This window comes from Echinops telfairi, unplaced genomic scaffold (genome assembly GCF_000313985.2).
Source record: "Echinops telfairi isolate 266 unplaced genomic scaffold, ASM31398v2 ScPeMD7_7469;HRSCAF=8507_1, whole genome shotgun sequence".
Taxonomy (NCBI): domain Eukaryota; kingdom Metazoa; phylum Chordata; class Mammalia; order Afrosoricida; family Tenrecidae; genus Echinops; species Echinops telfairi.
In genome coordinates, this window is record NW_022111373.1 from 138502526 (window position 1) to 138516432 (window position 13907).

Consider the following 13907-nt stretch of genomic DNA (forward strand, 5'->3'; position numbering starts at 1 on the left):
TCTGCCTTCACCTTGCCCGCTCCTCGGAGACGCGCACGTACAGCAATGGAGCGAGGCGCCGGCAACGCTCTGCAGACCAAGAGCAAAGCCCCTGGGGGACCCTCCGGGACCGGGGTGGCTTCCGTCCCGGTGGAGGGCCCGGAACCGTTAACTCCTCCCAATCTGCCAGCACCGGCTCCGTTTTCTAGCTAATTTGCACAGTCTGCTGGGGAAGAAGTAAGTCAGACAATGTAATTCCCCCACCCCACCCCCACTTTTTCCTTCACCTCATCTGTCTAAATAGTTAATGACCTTAAGCAAATACAGACCGAACAGGCGAGATTTCCTCCTCCCAGGCCTTGTCTCGCTTTTAATTCCATTTTAAACGCATTCAATTTATTCTCAACTGGACAACTGGTCTCACAGCCCGGTGGCCGGAGGAGGAAGCAGGGCTTTCCAATAGGAAATCTAGCCGGTGTTCCAGGTATTGCTGGACAGCCTCTGTGCTGCCCAGAGAAGAGACAGTGGGGATGGAGGCGTCTACCTAGGAAATGGTCAGCCCAGCCCGAGGAGGGGCGATCTTAGGCACATTTCCAACCTAACCTGGACGTTTCCGCCCCTTCTCTCCATACCCATTGCACAGCGTGCCCTCACCCCCCTGCTGGCCACTGAATGCGCCCCGGTCACTGGATCCCCATAGGTGCACTCAGAGACCAACTCCCTGCCACGAGTCTCTCCGACTCCCAGCAGCCTGCCGGACCGAGCAGAGCTGCCCATGACTCATCTTTCTCGGGCCGGAGGGGCTGGGAGGTTCAAACTGCGGACCCTGTGGTTCGCAGCCCAGCGCTTAACCCATCAGGGTGAAGAAGCCAGTTTCTCTGCTCTGCGAACGGCCTTTCAGGTAACAGCGGAAGGATGCGCACAGGACGCAGGGAGCCACCTCCTTGTGAACAGGAGCCACTTCACTCGTGAAATCCCTCAGTCTACGAATTCATCCAGACCGCAGATCCCCAGAGTCGATAGAAACGAAAGGTACTCTCCCTCTCCGGTCATGTCCAAGCTGACAGACGAGATGGAGGAGGCTGAGTGGCACAGTGGTTAAGGCTCTCCAGCTAACTGAAAGGAACCCACCAGCTGCCCCCTGGGAGGAGGATGTGGTATTCTGGCCCATAGAGATTGCAGCCAAGAGAGCACTGGGGCAGCCCGACTCCACCCCACAGGGTACCGTGAGGCAGTGTTGTGTTTGTTTAACGGACAGACAGACACTGCAAGGGGTGGCTGGAAGGGTGTCCCTGTAAGTTCGCTCCTGAAAAGCTGCTGATGCTACAAAAACCTGGTCACTTCCAGGTCTGTTTCAGGTCTGTGAACAGATCACACCATGCAATCTGCTGGCACTTCCAACACCACGCTCTTCCGAGTGTTCTGCAGATAGTAGGGCCTGCTGCCCTCCGCCCATCGCTCAGGTCATGCCAAGAACTTCGCCCAGCAGCCTGTGGCCGCCATGCCTCGCCCACAGCAGCTAGCTATGAAACAGAGCCTCCCGTGGGCAGGGATGAGTGTCTCACCTGATTGGGCTGAGAAGGGCAGAGCCCGTCCTCCCCCCACAACCCCACCCCACCCCCAGTTCTCCCATCCCCATTGCCATCCCCACAGGCTCACAGCTTCAGAGATAGAACTCCGGCTCAGCAGATCCAAACCTCCAAGTTTCCCAAGCCCAAGGTCGCCAGCCACGGTTTGGGAGGTTCTTTTCTTTGAGTGGACTGTCTTTAAACAGACTTCCCAGCCTTTGTCCCAGATCCACATCAAGACGGAAGGCAACCTGCATGCTCCTTAGAAGCGAGGCTGATGAGATCACAGCTCCCTTCCTTTGGACGTGTGTCCCCAGGGACGCTAGCATGGCTAAGAATGGACCTGAGGCTGGTGGCCGTTCAACAGAGCCCCCGTGAGACGGGGCGGCGTGGTGACAATGGATGCAAACGGTCAAAGGGCCTGGGGGTGACACAGTACCACCACCGCTGACACTTCCACGTTTGACAACCTGAGTGGGAGCCGAATTGACCCCGGCTGACAACAAGCAACCACCTCTAGTGCCCGTCAAGGTGGAAAGGGATCGTGCCCTCTCTCAGACTTCCACATTTCTCCCAGACGTTCCACGAGTCTTACTCCCCATCCAGGTCCTTCTTCCTATTCCATTACCACAAACGTTGGGATTTAACGCCCCCACGCCAACTATGTCCAGCACTAGTCCCCAGTGAAGTAAAGACTGGTTTCCCCTGACCACTGGCCAGCGCAGAAATAACACGTCACGGTTCCCATCCTCATTCCGTTTGTAAAACTTCTAATTTTCCTGAAAACTTTCATGTGTGATGGCATTTCTCCCTCAAGAGCTCTGGTCCGTGAGACAAGTGGAGATGGCTTCTAGCAAGCACCGCTCGGGTCAGCAGCGTGTGATCGCAGGCCCTCTTCCCACGCACCAAGGCACCAAGGAGCCCCTTCCGTCTGATCACCGGCTACTTCACTGAGCCCGCCAGCAGGAGCTCAGTTCCCGCACGGACCACGGCGGTGGTGTCTCGTATTTCCTGCCCCGTGACAGTCTCAGTCCCACAAGATGTTCACACTCGGCCCGTCTGTGTCTGAGAGCAGGCACGGACCATGATAAGATCACAGGCAACCCTGACCGAACCGCATGACTGGCTGACCAACGGAAAGGAAGTGCACAGCTGTGACCACAGGGCACGCCCGGGGCTAAGACGGACGGTCTCCCTGCCTCCCGTTGTCCCTGCCTGCCCTGTCACCCACACCCCTCTCTGGCACGCCTGCCCTCAGCCCCTTGGCTCAGACTCGGCTTGGGGTCAGTTCCGGGGACCTTTCTGGCCAGGAGTGGGCTTCGTCTTCCAGACGCCTTACCTCCTTCACATGGGTGTGGAAGGACACCGACATGTCCAGCAGGACCTTGCGCTGCTCCACGCGGCGCACAAAGTCCTGGATACGGTCTTCCAGCTGATGCGCTGCCTGGTAGATCTCCTCCGGGTCGCACTCCCCGGTCTGGGCCAGCTGCTCGGCCGCTTCTAGCAACTTATCTGCATTCGTGTAGGTGTTCTGCACGAGAGAGCGCCCAGAGAAAAACCAGATGATTAACAGAAGCCAATGTCTGTGTGACAGTGAACTTCCGGTCCCTGCTGGCAAGCAGAGAGGGAGGACCGGAGAGTTGGCTCTCGGCAGTCACTACTTCTCCGTTGGCTGCCTTTCACCTTCTCTGGGCTCTAGGCTGTTCAGCTTTGAGCTGGGCCAAGCTCTCTCCTGTGGAGCTGAGCTGTGGCTCCTGACAACCTGCCAGGGAGGTGCTTTGGGCTTCTTGGCCCCTGCGCTCCCGGAGACCCAGGCAGCCCCGGACATGGGCTTCCCTCTTCCCGTGCGGCATGACAGCGGGTTCCACTTTTGCCTTTTAGTTTGAGACGGCTGCTCGGTCATTCCCAAAGTGAAAGCTAAAAAGTGAAGTTGCAGACAAGCACAGTCGGGGTCCCTTCCACATGTTTCTTCTGCGTGGTCATGTTGTTTCTCTATTTCAGGCGGCGTATCTTTGAGGATAAGGTAAAAGCTGTAACTATCACTGGCTGTACCATGCCCAGAGTTCTGGGGAGCTGAGAGGGAGTGGACGTGGGTGCTTGACTTGCTCTATCTTAATTCTTGAGAAGTCAGAGGCTCTCAGAAGGTACCTTGAATACGCAGGTAGGCTAGAGATCTGCTCTGTTAAGGGGAACAGCTGGCTGGGATTTCTGGGCCTCAACTAAGGTGAAGGGCATCAGAGAGGCCAAAGAGCAGGAATGAGGCCTTCAGAAAAGGCCCAGACGGTCACCGAGACTGGCTGAGGGACGACTGAGTCCTTCCTCCTTTCCCTCCTCCAGCCATTTAGTCCTAAAGCAGGCAGGCTTCTCACGGGGGCCAGGGGAGGAGCGAGTCTCAGCGGTCAGCCTGAGGGGTGACCAGGGTGTCCCTGTGGGGTCAGTCTGAGGGCTGATCAGTGAGACGCTCTCTCCCAAGACGCGGGAGCCTGAGCACAGTGAAAAGGGGGTCAGGGGAGAGGAGGGTGGGCAGCAGAGTGGGAGAGGGGTGACGCCCAGGGGTAAATACACAGAGGATAAGGGGCACCAGGTTTCTTGCTGAAGAGCGGAGTGACCAACATACATGGGGGGTGGGGAGAAAGCGTGATTAACCTTTGGGGGATGATGAATGGATTTGGAGGTATCTGTGTGAGCTCAGGGGTTTCAACAGGTGTGTGTGTGTGTGTGTGTGTGTGTAGTGGGCTGGCAACATGGACTGGGCTCAGCATGCTCTGCACCCATCCTCCTCTCCAGGGAGCCAGGCCTGTTTCTGGGGCTGGGGTGGGGCAGAGCACTGGATGGATGGCTGGGGGGAGGGGAGGGACTGGGATGAGAACCTCACTGTGCCAGGAAGGCAGTGTTAGGAAGTGCCAGGCACAAAGGCACAACGGGGGGCGGGGGGGGGGGGAGGCAAAGCAGGAGCCCCCTGAGGTACAGCCACTGAGCACAGCCCTCAGAAAACAACAGGAAGCCACAGGTCCATGACGGTGTAAACAAATAAACACAGTCTCCGGAAGGGCAGGCTATGTATATCCTCCCACAAGAGACTTGATCCTGACACGAGGGGGGGAGGGGGGCACGTGGCATAACTTTAATATGGAGGCAGGCTGGCAGGCATCCCCTCAGTCCAGGGACTGAGGTGACCCTGACACAGGATGGGGCAAAGGAGAGTCAAGTGACCATGGGGGGGGGGGGTGGACACACCCCAGGAGGAAGCGGTCAGACAAGCTCCCAAGAGGCGGGTCAGCGTGACTCCCCAGGCTAAGGCTGTTCCAAAGGGGCGAGGGTGGGGGTGGGGAGGACAATGACATCCCACACGTGGTTCTGAGCTGGAGCCCTCTAAGGGACACCAAGGGGACTTCCAGTGGCAATTGTGTTTGGGCTCGGTGTGAGCATCCTGGTTTTGATATTAGACTGCAGTAGTACAGCCGGGCCTGGGTGGCACAAACATCTAAGCGCACGGCTGCGCCCCGAAAGGTTGGCGATAGGGCTCGGAAGACAAACCTGGCAAACCGCTTTCAAGAGCGCACCCTGGGTCGGAAACATCTACTCCGGCACGTGAGTCTATGCCCTGGGGTGAACTCGGGGGCAGCCGCTCTGCGGGTGCGGTAAGGAACCCAGACTAAAACAAACCGTTGGAGGGGCAAGCCGAGTGTCTTCCCTGTACCTGCAACTATCCTGCAAACGTTAACAACAAAAACGCCTGGGCTCTAACACAAGGCAGCGAGCGTGAAAGCCAGTTCAAGAATGGCTCACATCATATTTACTGAGTGCTGCGTTGCCCAGGTGCGTGGTGCTGGGGTGCCGTCAGACATTCCCAGGTATCGGCAATCAAGGGAGGGTGGGGTGAAAGCTTAAGAACTGGCTACCCCAGGGAACCACTCAGCCCCCAGCTCCTTGGGGTGTCAAGGTCCAAGGTTCTGAGCACTTACTGTTGTGTCAGGGCCCTAAGGGCTCGCCTCGCGCTGGGTCACCTCATACTCACCCAGAAACTGAGGGCCATGGGGCCGTCACTGGGCCCCACGGACAAGGCTGGGACTCACACCCAGATTCAGGTCAAAGTTTCTGTTTTAACCACTCAGCCTACTGCCCAACACGCAGGTTCTGTGGATCAGGTTGCTGTTTACACTCTCTCGTGAAGCAGGTTCAGAATCACACATTTCTCCTTGTCAACCTTAAAAACCATTTTCTGTAGACTTTTCTCCAGAATATCTTAAGAATATTCCTGAAATTTTAGTATTCTACCAATCGGCGCTCTGTTAACCAAGCGCTTACAGACCCCTTTTAGAAATGAGTGAAGGGTTGCCCAAGGACCCTTTAAAGTTTGCTGGATCTGAACAGACCTGAAAATGTACCTGCGTACCTTTCATGTATTCTTTAGAATCAAATCACAGGAGATTCATTCAGAGAGCGCACACACTTCCCAGTCTGACTGCAGCGCTGGAGGGCAGGCTCAAAGGGCTTCCTAAGCACTCTGCAGGGACTGGCAAAGTGAAATCACCCACTTCCAAAGCCTTCTCGGGACAGAGCCACAGGAACAGGGCCCCCATCCTACGCTGTTTGGACCTGTGTGCCCCCTACGGGGCAGACAGGACACAGCGGGCAGGTGCCCACAGGGAACCTTCCACGTGCATTGAAACTGTGATGGGATTTTCAGACACCTCAGAGGCCCGGATTCCAACCTTGGAAGGACTTCCACGACTGGGGTGCAGGTCTCTCTGGGTTCTGCTCCGGGATAATCACCCAGGACAGGAGATGACAGATAAGGCTTGGGGTTAGGCAGAGAGTAGGTCCACCACCCAAGGATACCCAGAGTGAGGATTATCAGGATGGTGGTCCTGAGAGGGGCCAAGGAAGAACCACAGAAATTAATTAAAGGGGGCCAAGGGGAGCCCCCACAGAAAGGAGGGTGTCCTGGAGGTTGGGGGTGGGGCTGGAAGACCACAGGGGTGTGAGGTAAGCAGCGATGGATTCGGAGTCTCAACTGGCACCTGGTTTGTAGCAATGGGCCTATACTGGCTTCTCAGAAGTGGCAGGTGGCACACTGCTGCAAGGTGTTCATGATATGGGAGCCTGGGCTGTCTACATAGCATAGTACACACGTGCACACACACGTGTATTCATAGATTCCGGGGTCCCTGGGTGGTGCACACGGGAGGCATTTCAGAAGAAAGTCTTGGGGGATCTCCTTCTGAAATACCAGCCGCTGTTAACTCCCCAGATGCCCACACTCTGGGGGGGGTGCCCACGAGACAGATGTCTCCATGGTGCCTGACAGAGCTGTTATGGTAGAACTGAGAAACGATTACACGGCTTTTATGCATGAAGCTGGGGGTCTAAGCACTGCATAGAGGCGCTCACTGACCACCCAGTCCCCTGGGAGGTGGGCTCTGGCTAGGGTCCTCAGCCCCTGAGGTCAAGGGCTGGGCTTACTGAACCCACAAGAAGCCCCCCAGAGCCACACTCTGAGTGGACGCTGCAGGGAGAGTGCCTCTCGCAGAATCGGCCCGACTCCCAGACCCGGGTTCTGAGTGAGGGGAGGCCCCAGACCTGTCTGTGCGTGCACAGAGCAGTGCTGGTGGGCCGCCCTCTGGAGTGGACTCCGGGCACTTTCTGATGGCCAGGACAACTGAGTGGGTGCTGACCCTCATGTCTGGTAGGAGGACCCTCCAAAGGGCAGCGTCTCCCCTGAGCCTCACTGTCCTGCACAAGGCGGCCATCTCTTGCAAGCTGGTAAAGATGTCCAGAGAAACCAATGTCCCTTAGGGACAGATGCAGAGGGACCTTGGGCAGTTACTAAACCATCGGAGGCACTAAGCAGGAAGCAGTTTGTCCAATGCCTCCTTCGGCACTTGGAGAATGAGGACACACACGGGGTCCTGTGACATCACACACCAGGTGCTGGCGGGATCCCGGTCACCTCCCGTGCTCCTGAAACCCCAGGCCAGACCCCTGCAGTAATAGAACCTGAACCTGGAGTCTCCTGCGAGGAATGAAAAACCGGCCTCCTAGCATTCATAAGCACGTGAACAGTGAATGCTAGCTTCTGAGCATCTGGCTCATTTGCCCCGGGGCATGAAGGTCAGGCATGCCGTGAAGTCCCAGGGAGGACTGAAATACAGCGGCCAAAGCAGCAGAGGTGCACCCGTCTGTCTGTCTTCCAACCAGGAGTAAAAGGCAGACACACACACCCCACCCGCAGCTGCAGATCCACCTTTAACCCTCTGCTCACCCTGGAGGCATGCCTGCCCTTCCTCCCTAAGGCAGAAGTTTCCAGAGAAAGAGCTGGTGCCGAAAGAGGTCATCCCTGGTTATCTCAGACCTGGAGAATGGGTTTAACAATTTACAACCAACTCGGCACGATCACCAAGCCTTTTCCTGTTTCGAGAAGAAGACGCTTAATAAACGGGGGCCAGGAGACCATACGTTGTGCTATGGCCAGTTCCTCTGGCCGCAGAGTGCTGCATCAGTCTCAGAAAGTGACCGGCGGGTATCAGGAAGCGACTGGTAGGCATCCGGAGAGCACACGGTGAAAGCCATGGGCTCACCTGAGCCACCTCTTCGAAATCCTCATGCCGTTTCTGCAAAGCTCTGGCTCGGTGCAGCGACTTCCCCACGCCCGTGTGCTTGCTCAGAAACGCTTCTCCGTGGTTCTCGATCCAGTCCAGCACCTGCAGTGAAACATGGGCAGGGGCGCCGTGAGACCAGGGCCCTGCTTGGTGCCGCACCTCTGTGTTGCCCTGCCGACTCTGTGACCAGCGTGCCACCGTAACCTGGAGGAGGGGCTCCTCTCGACACAGTGAGGCAGGGCTGGCAAAGGCAGGGCAGGCCAGCTTGCCCGCCAGGACTGGGTGCTGCCCGTGCTTCCCAAGTGTGCGTCTGCCGGGGCACAGATGTCAGAGGCGGTAAGAACACTGACCCTCAGCCTGAATTCTGCAGGCCCGAGTCACCGGGTCTTACAGAAGACATTGGCTCTCAAGGTCCGGAGCACCGGAGGGAACTTCCCATTTTCATAACACTCTAAGGGTCCCACCTTGGTCGACTCAGATTTAAATAGTTAGTCTTGGGTTGTTCTTTATTTATTAAAAAAACCCAACTTTTAAAAACAAACTCACCGCCATTGAGTCGGTTCTGACTCAGGAAGGCCCTACAGGACTGGGTGGACCCGCCCCGTGGGTTCCCAAGATGAGAGGAGGTCATGCTCCTGTGCGGCAGCAGGTGGTTTCAAACACAGTAGCTGCCAGGGCTCCTTCTGCATACGTTCAGGAGACTCACCACACAGAAGTAAACCAACACCCCACCCCGCCCCCACCCCCGGCAAAGTCTGAGTTCCGATCGAATGCAACGAAGGCAGTGGTTCTCAACTTGTGGGTCTCGACCCCTTTGGAGGGGTCCAACGACCCGATTCATCACAGTAGCAAAATGACAGTGATAAGGTAGCAGCGAAAAATCATTTTATAATTGGGGGGGTCACCACAACATGAGGGCCGCGGCATTAGGAAGGTTGAGAACCACTGAACTAAGGTGGTACGAGAGCTAACTATTCTTCGACTTCCTGCTCCTTAAGATCCAACACACACCCAAGGAACCGAGTAGAAGCCGAGCAGCACAAGCCTGGCGGCTGCAAATGCACACACAGGAAGCCGAGCAGTACCCGAGAATTCACAAGACACCAACGACATGCGGCCAAGTGCTTTTCACTCCGTGAAACCGTCCCCGTCTCTTTCTGAGGCACAGAAGGTCGTGAGGAATCGGCACTCACGCAAGGGCATCCAAGGACGACAAACCAGGCAAAAGCAAAACCTGCTGCCCTGAGTGCACTCCGCCTCGGAACGGCCCAGCGGGATGGAGGGGAGCAGCTCTGTGGAGTTTGCAGCCCTTACGGAGCAGACAGCCCCATCTTTCTCCCACCCAGCTGCCAGCAGCCGGGCACTCAACCACTCAGCAAAACAACTGTAAGCCCACAACGCCTACATCTAGACACGAGCGGCCTTAGCTGGAAAATGTCCACTGTTCACACAACTGCCTGATACATGTTGGGAACTATGGTAACTCACCAACCAGATTAAAACCACCGAGGACACCCAACACACAGGGGCCTGCAGAGCTGGACAGTGGTCCGAGGGCAGCCTGAGCACGCCACCAATGGGTCATTGCAACCTGGACAGGCTCTGTCCTTGGGAAGGCACTGGTGCGGCCCAAAGCTGTGCTCGTGGACAACCCGGCAGCTTGTCCTCCCCAGCCTCAAACAGGGGTCCTCCGGGGCCTGCAGGTCTGGCCATGAGTCCCAGTAAATCTGGGGCCACCTTATAAAGGTCCTGGAGAACAAGCAGGTACTGAGGTCAGACATACAAGCACCAAGGGGGGGTGGAGGGGGAAGCCACACCTTTCGTGTGTTGCTGCGGTCATCTTAAGGACCTTTCTCTCTGTCCTGGACACGGCCAGTCCGCCAATCACTACGGTGACACATAGCTTTCCAAGTTCGTGTGTACCGTCTGTCCCTGTCAACCCGTCCCCTACCCAGCCTCTTTGGCTCAAGCTGTAAGATGGGAACTTCCTCCCTGCCCCACCCCACACTTGCTACCAAACCAACATTTGCCAAGTTTCACTTTTTTTTGCCACTTCCCTGTTTAAGCACCGCATTTTGGCTTTTGACTTAAAGCTTTGGACATGTGTTGGGTTTCCGGTTTTGCTTTCAAAGACATGCTCCCAAAGGCAGCCTTTAGATCAGCGCTCTCAGTGATTAGCAAGCCAACTGGTGTTTTAGGGACATTCACAAAGGACATTTGATAGATGGAGCAATGTCACTTCAGATTTTGCTAAAACCCAAGTGGAGGTGTTTCAATTACCGTATATACTCGAGTATAAGTCAACGCGAATGTCAGCCGAGGCACCTGATTTTACCACAAACACTGCATTAAGAATGTACTGACCACCTCGGCCTATACTCGAGTCTATACGGTAGGGGATATGGACCAGCCACTGCTACTAGGCTGCACCTCTCCTCCACAAGGACGGCGTCCAAGTCCCACACAGCCAACACCCCCGGCAAGGGCGGAAGATCCACTATCTGACCGTTTGGGGACTGGACAACCAACATCTGGCAGCGATGACACCGAGCCAGGAAGAGGCAAGAGGGAAGCTGCTGTGGTGGGGTTCTGTGGCCATCGGTCAGGTCAGACTCTCGGTGGTTTGGTAGCCCAGCTATGTAGCGATGTACTCACTCATCCTCCAGGTTCTGATCTGATGTAATCAGCCTCCAGTGTCACCAGGCACTGATTTTGCCTAACAACCCAGTCTTTGGAACCTAATCATATTGGTAAGTGATGAGAGGGTTTGTGAATGAAGTTTACCCGAAAATTTTCTTGAAAAATCCCAAATGAAAGAATAGTTGGGATTTACCTGTTTAGATAATATTGATTATTCACTTATCTGAGGCTGCCTAATGTTTTAATCCTGCCTGTGTCCCCAGCATATTTTATCCCTGAAACAAGCACTTCAGCCATGTTCTTCTTTTCCTGGGAGGGCGGGGGGGTTCAGCTCAGAAAGTCCCCACATCGTCATTTGCCTGAGGCAGCTTCGAGCTGGGGGACTGGGCGTTCACGGGGACAGGAGACCAGTACAGTTTGCATTTAAACACCCACAGAGTGACTAAGCTCCAGAATGCGAAAGGCAAGGCCCGTCTGCTCCTCTAAAGCCCCAGGAGGCTGCTGGACTTTGCCCCGGGGATGACTGTGGCCAGAGCCAAACCAATGGCTAAACAAACAAAAGACTCACGGTCATCAAGAGAGTAGAACTGTCCCAGCGAGTTTCCAAGACTGTGCCCCAAGCTAGTCATCCCATGGAACAGCTGGAGGTTTCGATCTGTTGAACTTGCAGGTAGCAGCCCAACGTGCAACCACTACACCACCCGGGCTCCGTCAAAATTAAACAGCTCTTTGCCTGCACGCTGACCGGCAGTGATGTTAATATTCTCTCGGATGAGCTCCAGAGATAACACCCTCCCACAGTCGGAGCAGCACAGTAAGTGGAAACACTAAACCACCCCGGAGCAGCTCTGACCAGCCACTTGACTCTCCAGAGCTTTATCAGCTGGAAAACGAGGGGCTTGGCCTTCGGGACTGCAGGGGCTCTGGCTCTCAACGCTGAGGTGCAGGGGGCGATCGGGGTGGAACCACACACGCCTCTGGGGGACCGACAGGACAGGGTATGCAGTACCTCAGAGCACCCACCAGCCCCGTCCACCAGAACCTGAGACGACGTGTCCCCATTCACGGTTTCAAAATCAGAATTCGGATTGTCCTAAAAACTGGAATTATTCTCAATGGGGAAAGGCGGATTATAAGTGGTTTCTAGAGCATTCTATCCTTAGCTGAGGGCAAAGGATTAATTCTTAAAAACACCCAACTTGCTTATTTATTACAGCAACGCTAGAACAAGGTACAGAAAGAGGCTGCGTGTCAAGAGTCTGTGCTAGTAGATGTAGGGACTGAACGGGTAGAAGCGCGTGCGGAAAGCCGGGTTAGCGGCTCGTGCACACGTTCTCAGCTGGACAGGGACGTGGGAGAAATGGATGCATGGTTTCTGGTTCTGGCTCCTAGTGACCGCTCTGTTCAGAACAACAGAACAAAGCACCACACGGTCCTCCACCCTCCTCAAATTGTGGTGTTTTAAGCTCATTGTGGCAGCCACTGAACTTCAAGAGAAAAAAAAGAATGACCAACTTTCTTACTATTGCCTAGTTTTAATTGTTAGTACATCAAGTTTCAGGACAAAAATGAAGAAGCTTAAATGCAATTTCCAGAGTGAGGGAGGAAACCATTCATTCAAAGAGCCACACCCAGGATATTCCTACTACACCCTACACCACCGTTACTAAACTATTGTCCAGTAATTTTCTGGACTTTGAAAAATTACATTTATCATTCTGTTCAGAAAAGAATATGAAACTGCCCAAAGTTTTCGGAACAAAACAAAACAAAAACCAATGCCGATGTGCTTCCTGGGAAAAGGGAATTATTAGGCATGAACTCAAGTCAAGTACTGACGATATAAATGCACACATGTAGACACATCTGTGTGCATGTCTTCCTCGGACTCACGTGACCGAACCGATTACGACTCACGGCATTCCTCTGGGACAGAGAACAGACCCTGTGGTTTTCCGAGACCGAACACCTTGATGGGTGTAGAAAGCCTCGTCTTTCTCCTGTGGAACAGCTGGTGGTTTTGAACTGCTGACCTTGTGCAACCAAACGCATAACCCATTACGCCTTCCGGGGCTCTTACCAGGAATGTACGTATATGGTCAATTTTCCACGCCACCTTCACTGGGTGCCTTGTCTCAGGGGCCCTCCTCATACGGCTGACACCCGAGGAAAGGGGGCCCGAGTTCTGGGGCTGTTCAGGTCACCTCCTGTTTGTGGTGGGCCCACTTCTGAGCCTCCCGGCTGGGAACCCCAGGCCACATGCAGTCTTGGAGCTTGGCTTAGTGATCTTGGTCCCTGGGACCCGACTCTAAACTCGCTTCCAAAACCCGCGTGCCCTGCCATTTTCCCATGGCTGCTCACAGGCTCACACGGCAACCACGGGGCATATTTCCTTTCAAACACTCGCCCACATACAAGCACATACTCTTCGTGTGTGTGTGTGTGTGTGTGTGTGTGTGTGTGTGTGTGTGTGTGTAAGTGTATTGTTTGCATAAAAATACTTGCTCTCTTGCTGTTGTTCTGTGAAGCCCTTCTCCTTTGTTCTAAAGGATATTTCCAGGCGCCCTTTCAAACGGACAAAAATCACTTCCCACTTCCAGGATCGCCAACGGCCCTACTGCATCCCTGCGGATTTAGACTGTCCCATATTTTCAGCTTGACAAATTATAGCCTTGGCGGCTGCATCTTTTCAAACACTGCTATGTTACTGTTGCCTCTGCTTAGTATCCAGTTGCCAGTCCCACTCTGTGGTATAGATTTCCCTAACCTGTTCCTATTCTCTTGACTTTCAGCAAACTTTTTTTTTTGGCCATCTTGTTGATTTCTTGGATTGATCTTCCCACCTCCTGGCCTAGCTTTGTGAATCAAACCTGCCCTGCAACGTGCCTTTGCACATGGAGTCTGAACCATGCCTGGCTGTTTAGTCAGCAACAGCAGTGACCGAGAAAATAACCAAACGGCTCCCCTTCAACAGCAATGACCCGATTTCCATGCACCAGTCCCCGGGGCCGTCGGCACTGTATGGATGACCACACACTTTCTCCTGCTCCGGTTCCACCCACCTTCCTGTCCCTGAGAACAGGGGCCTGCTTACAGAGCTGGCCTCACCATGACCTTA

The 13907-nt window shown here is 54.8% G+C and overlaps 1 protein-coding gene across 2 annotated transcripts in view; it reads right to left on the minus strand.

Moving 5' to 3' along the window:
- The window catches only part of LOC101655181 (triple functional domain protein), a 146959-nt gene that overhangs the window by 105764 nt on the left and 27288 nt on the right, over positions 1-13907 (minus strand). For both annotated transcript variants that reach the window (XM_045285010.1, XM_045285011.1), the window contains exons 7-8: positions 8129-8251; positions 2887-3078 (exon numbers count right to left, since the gene is read on the minus strand). In XM_045285010.1, coding sequence (XP_045140945.1) covers positions 2887-3078; positions 8129-8251 — 315 coding nt within the window. The remainder of the gene's footprint in view (positions 1-2886; positions 3079-8128; positions 8252-13907) is intronic.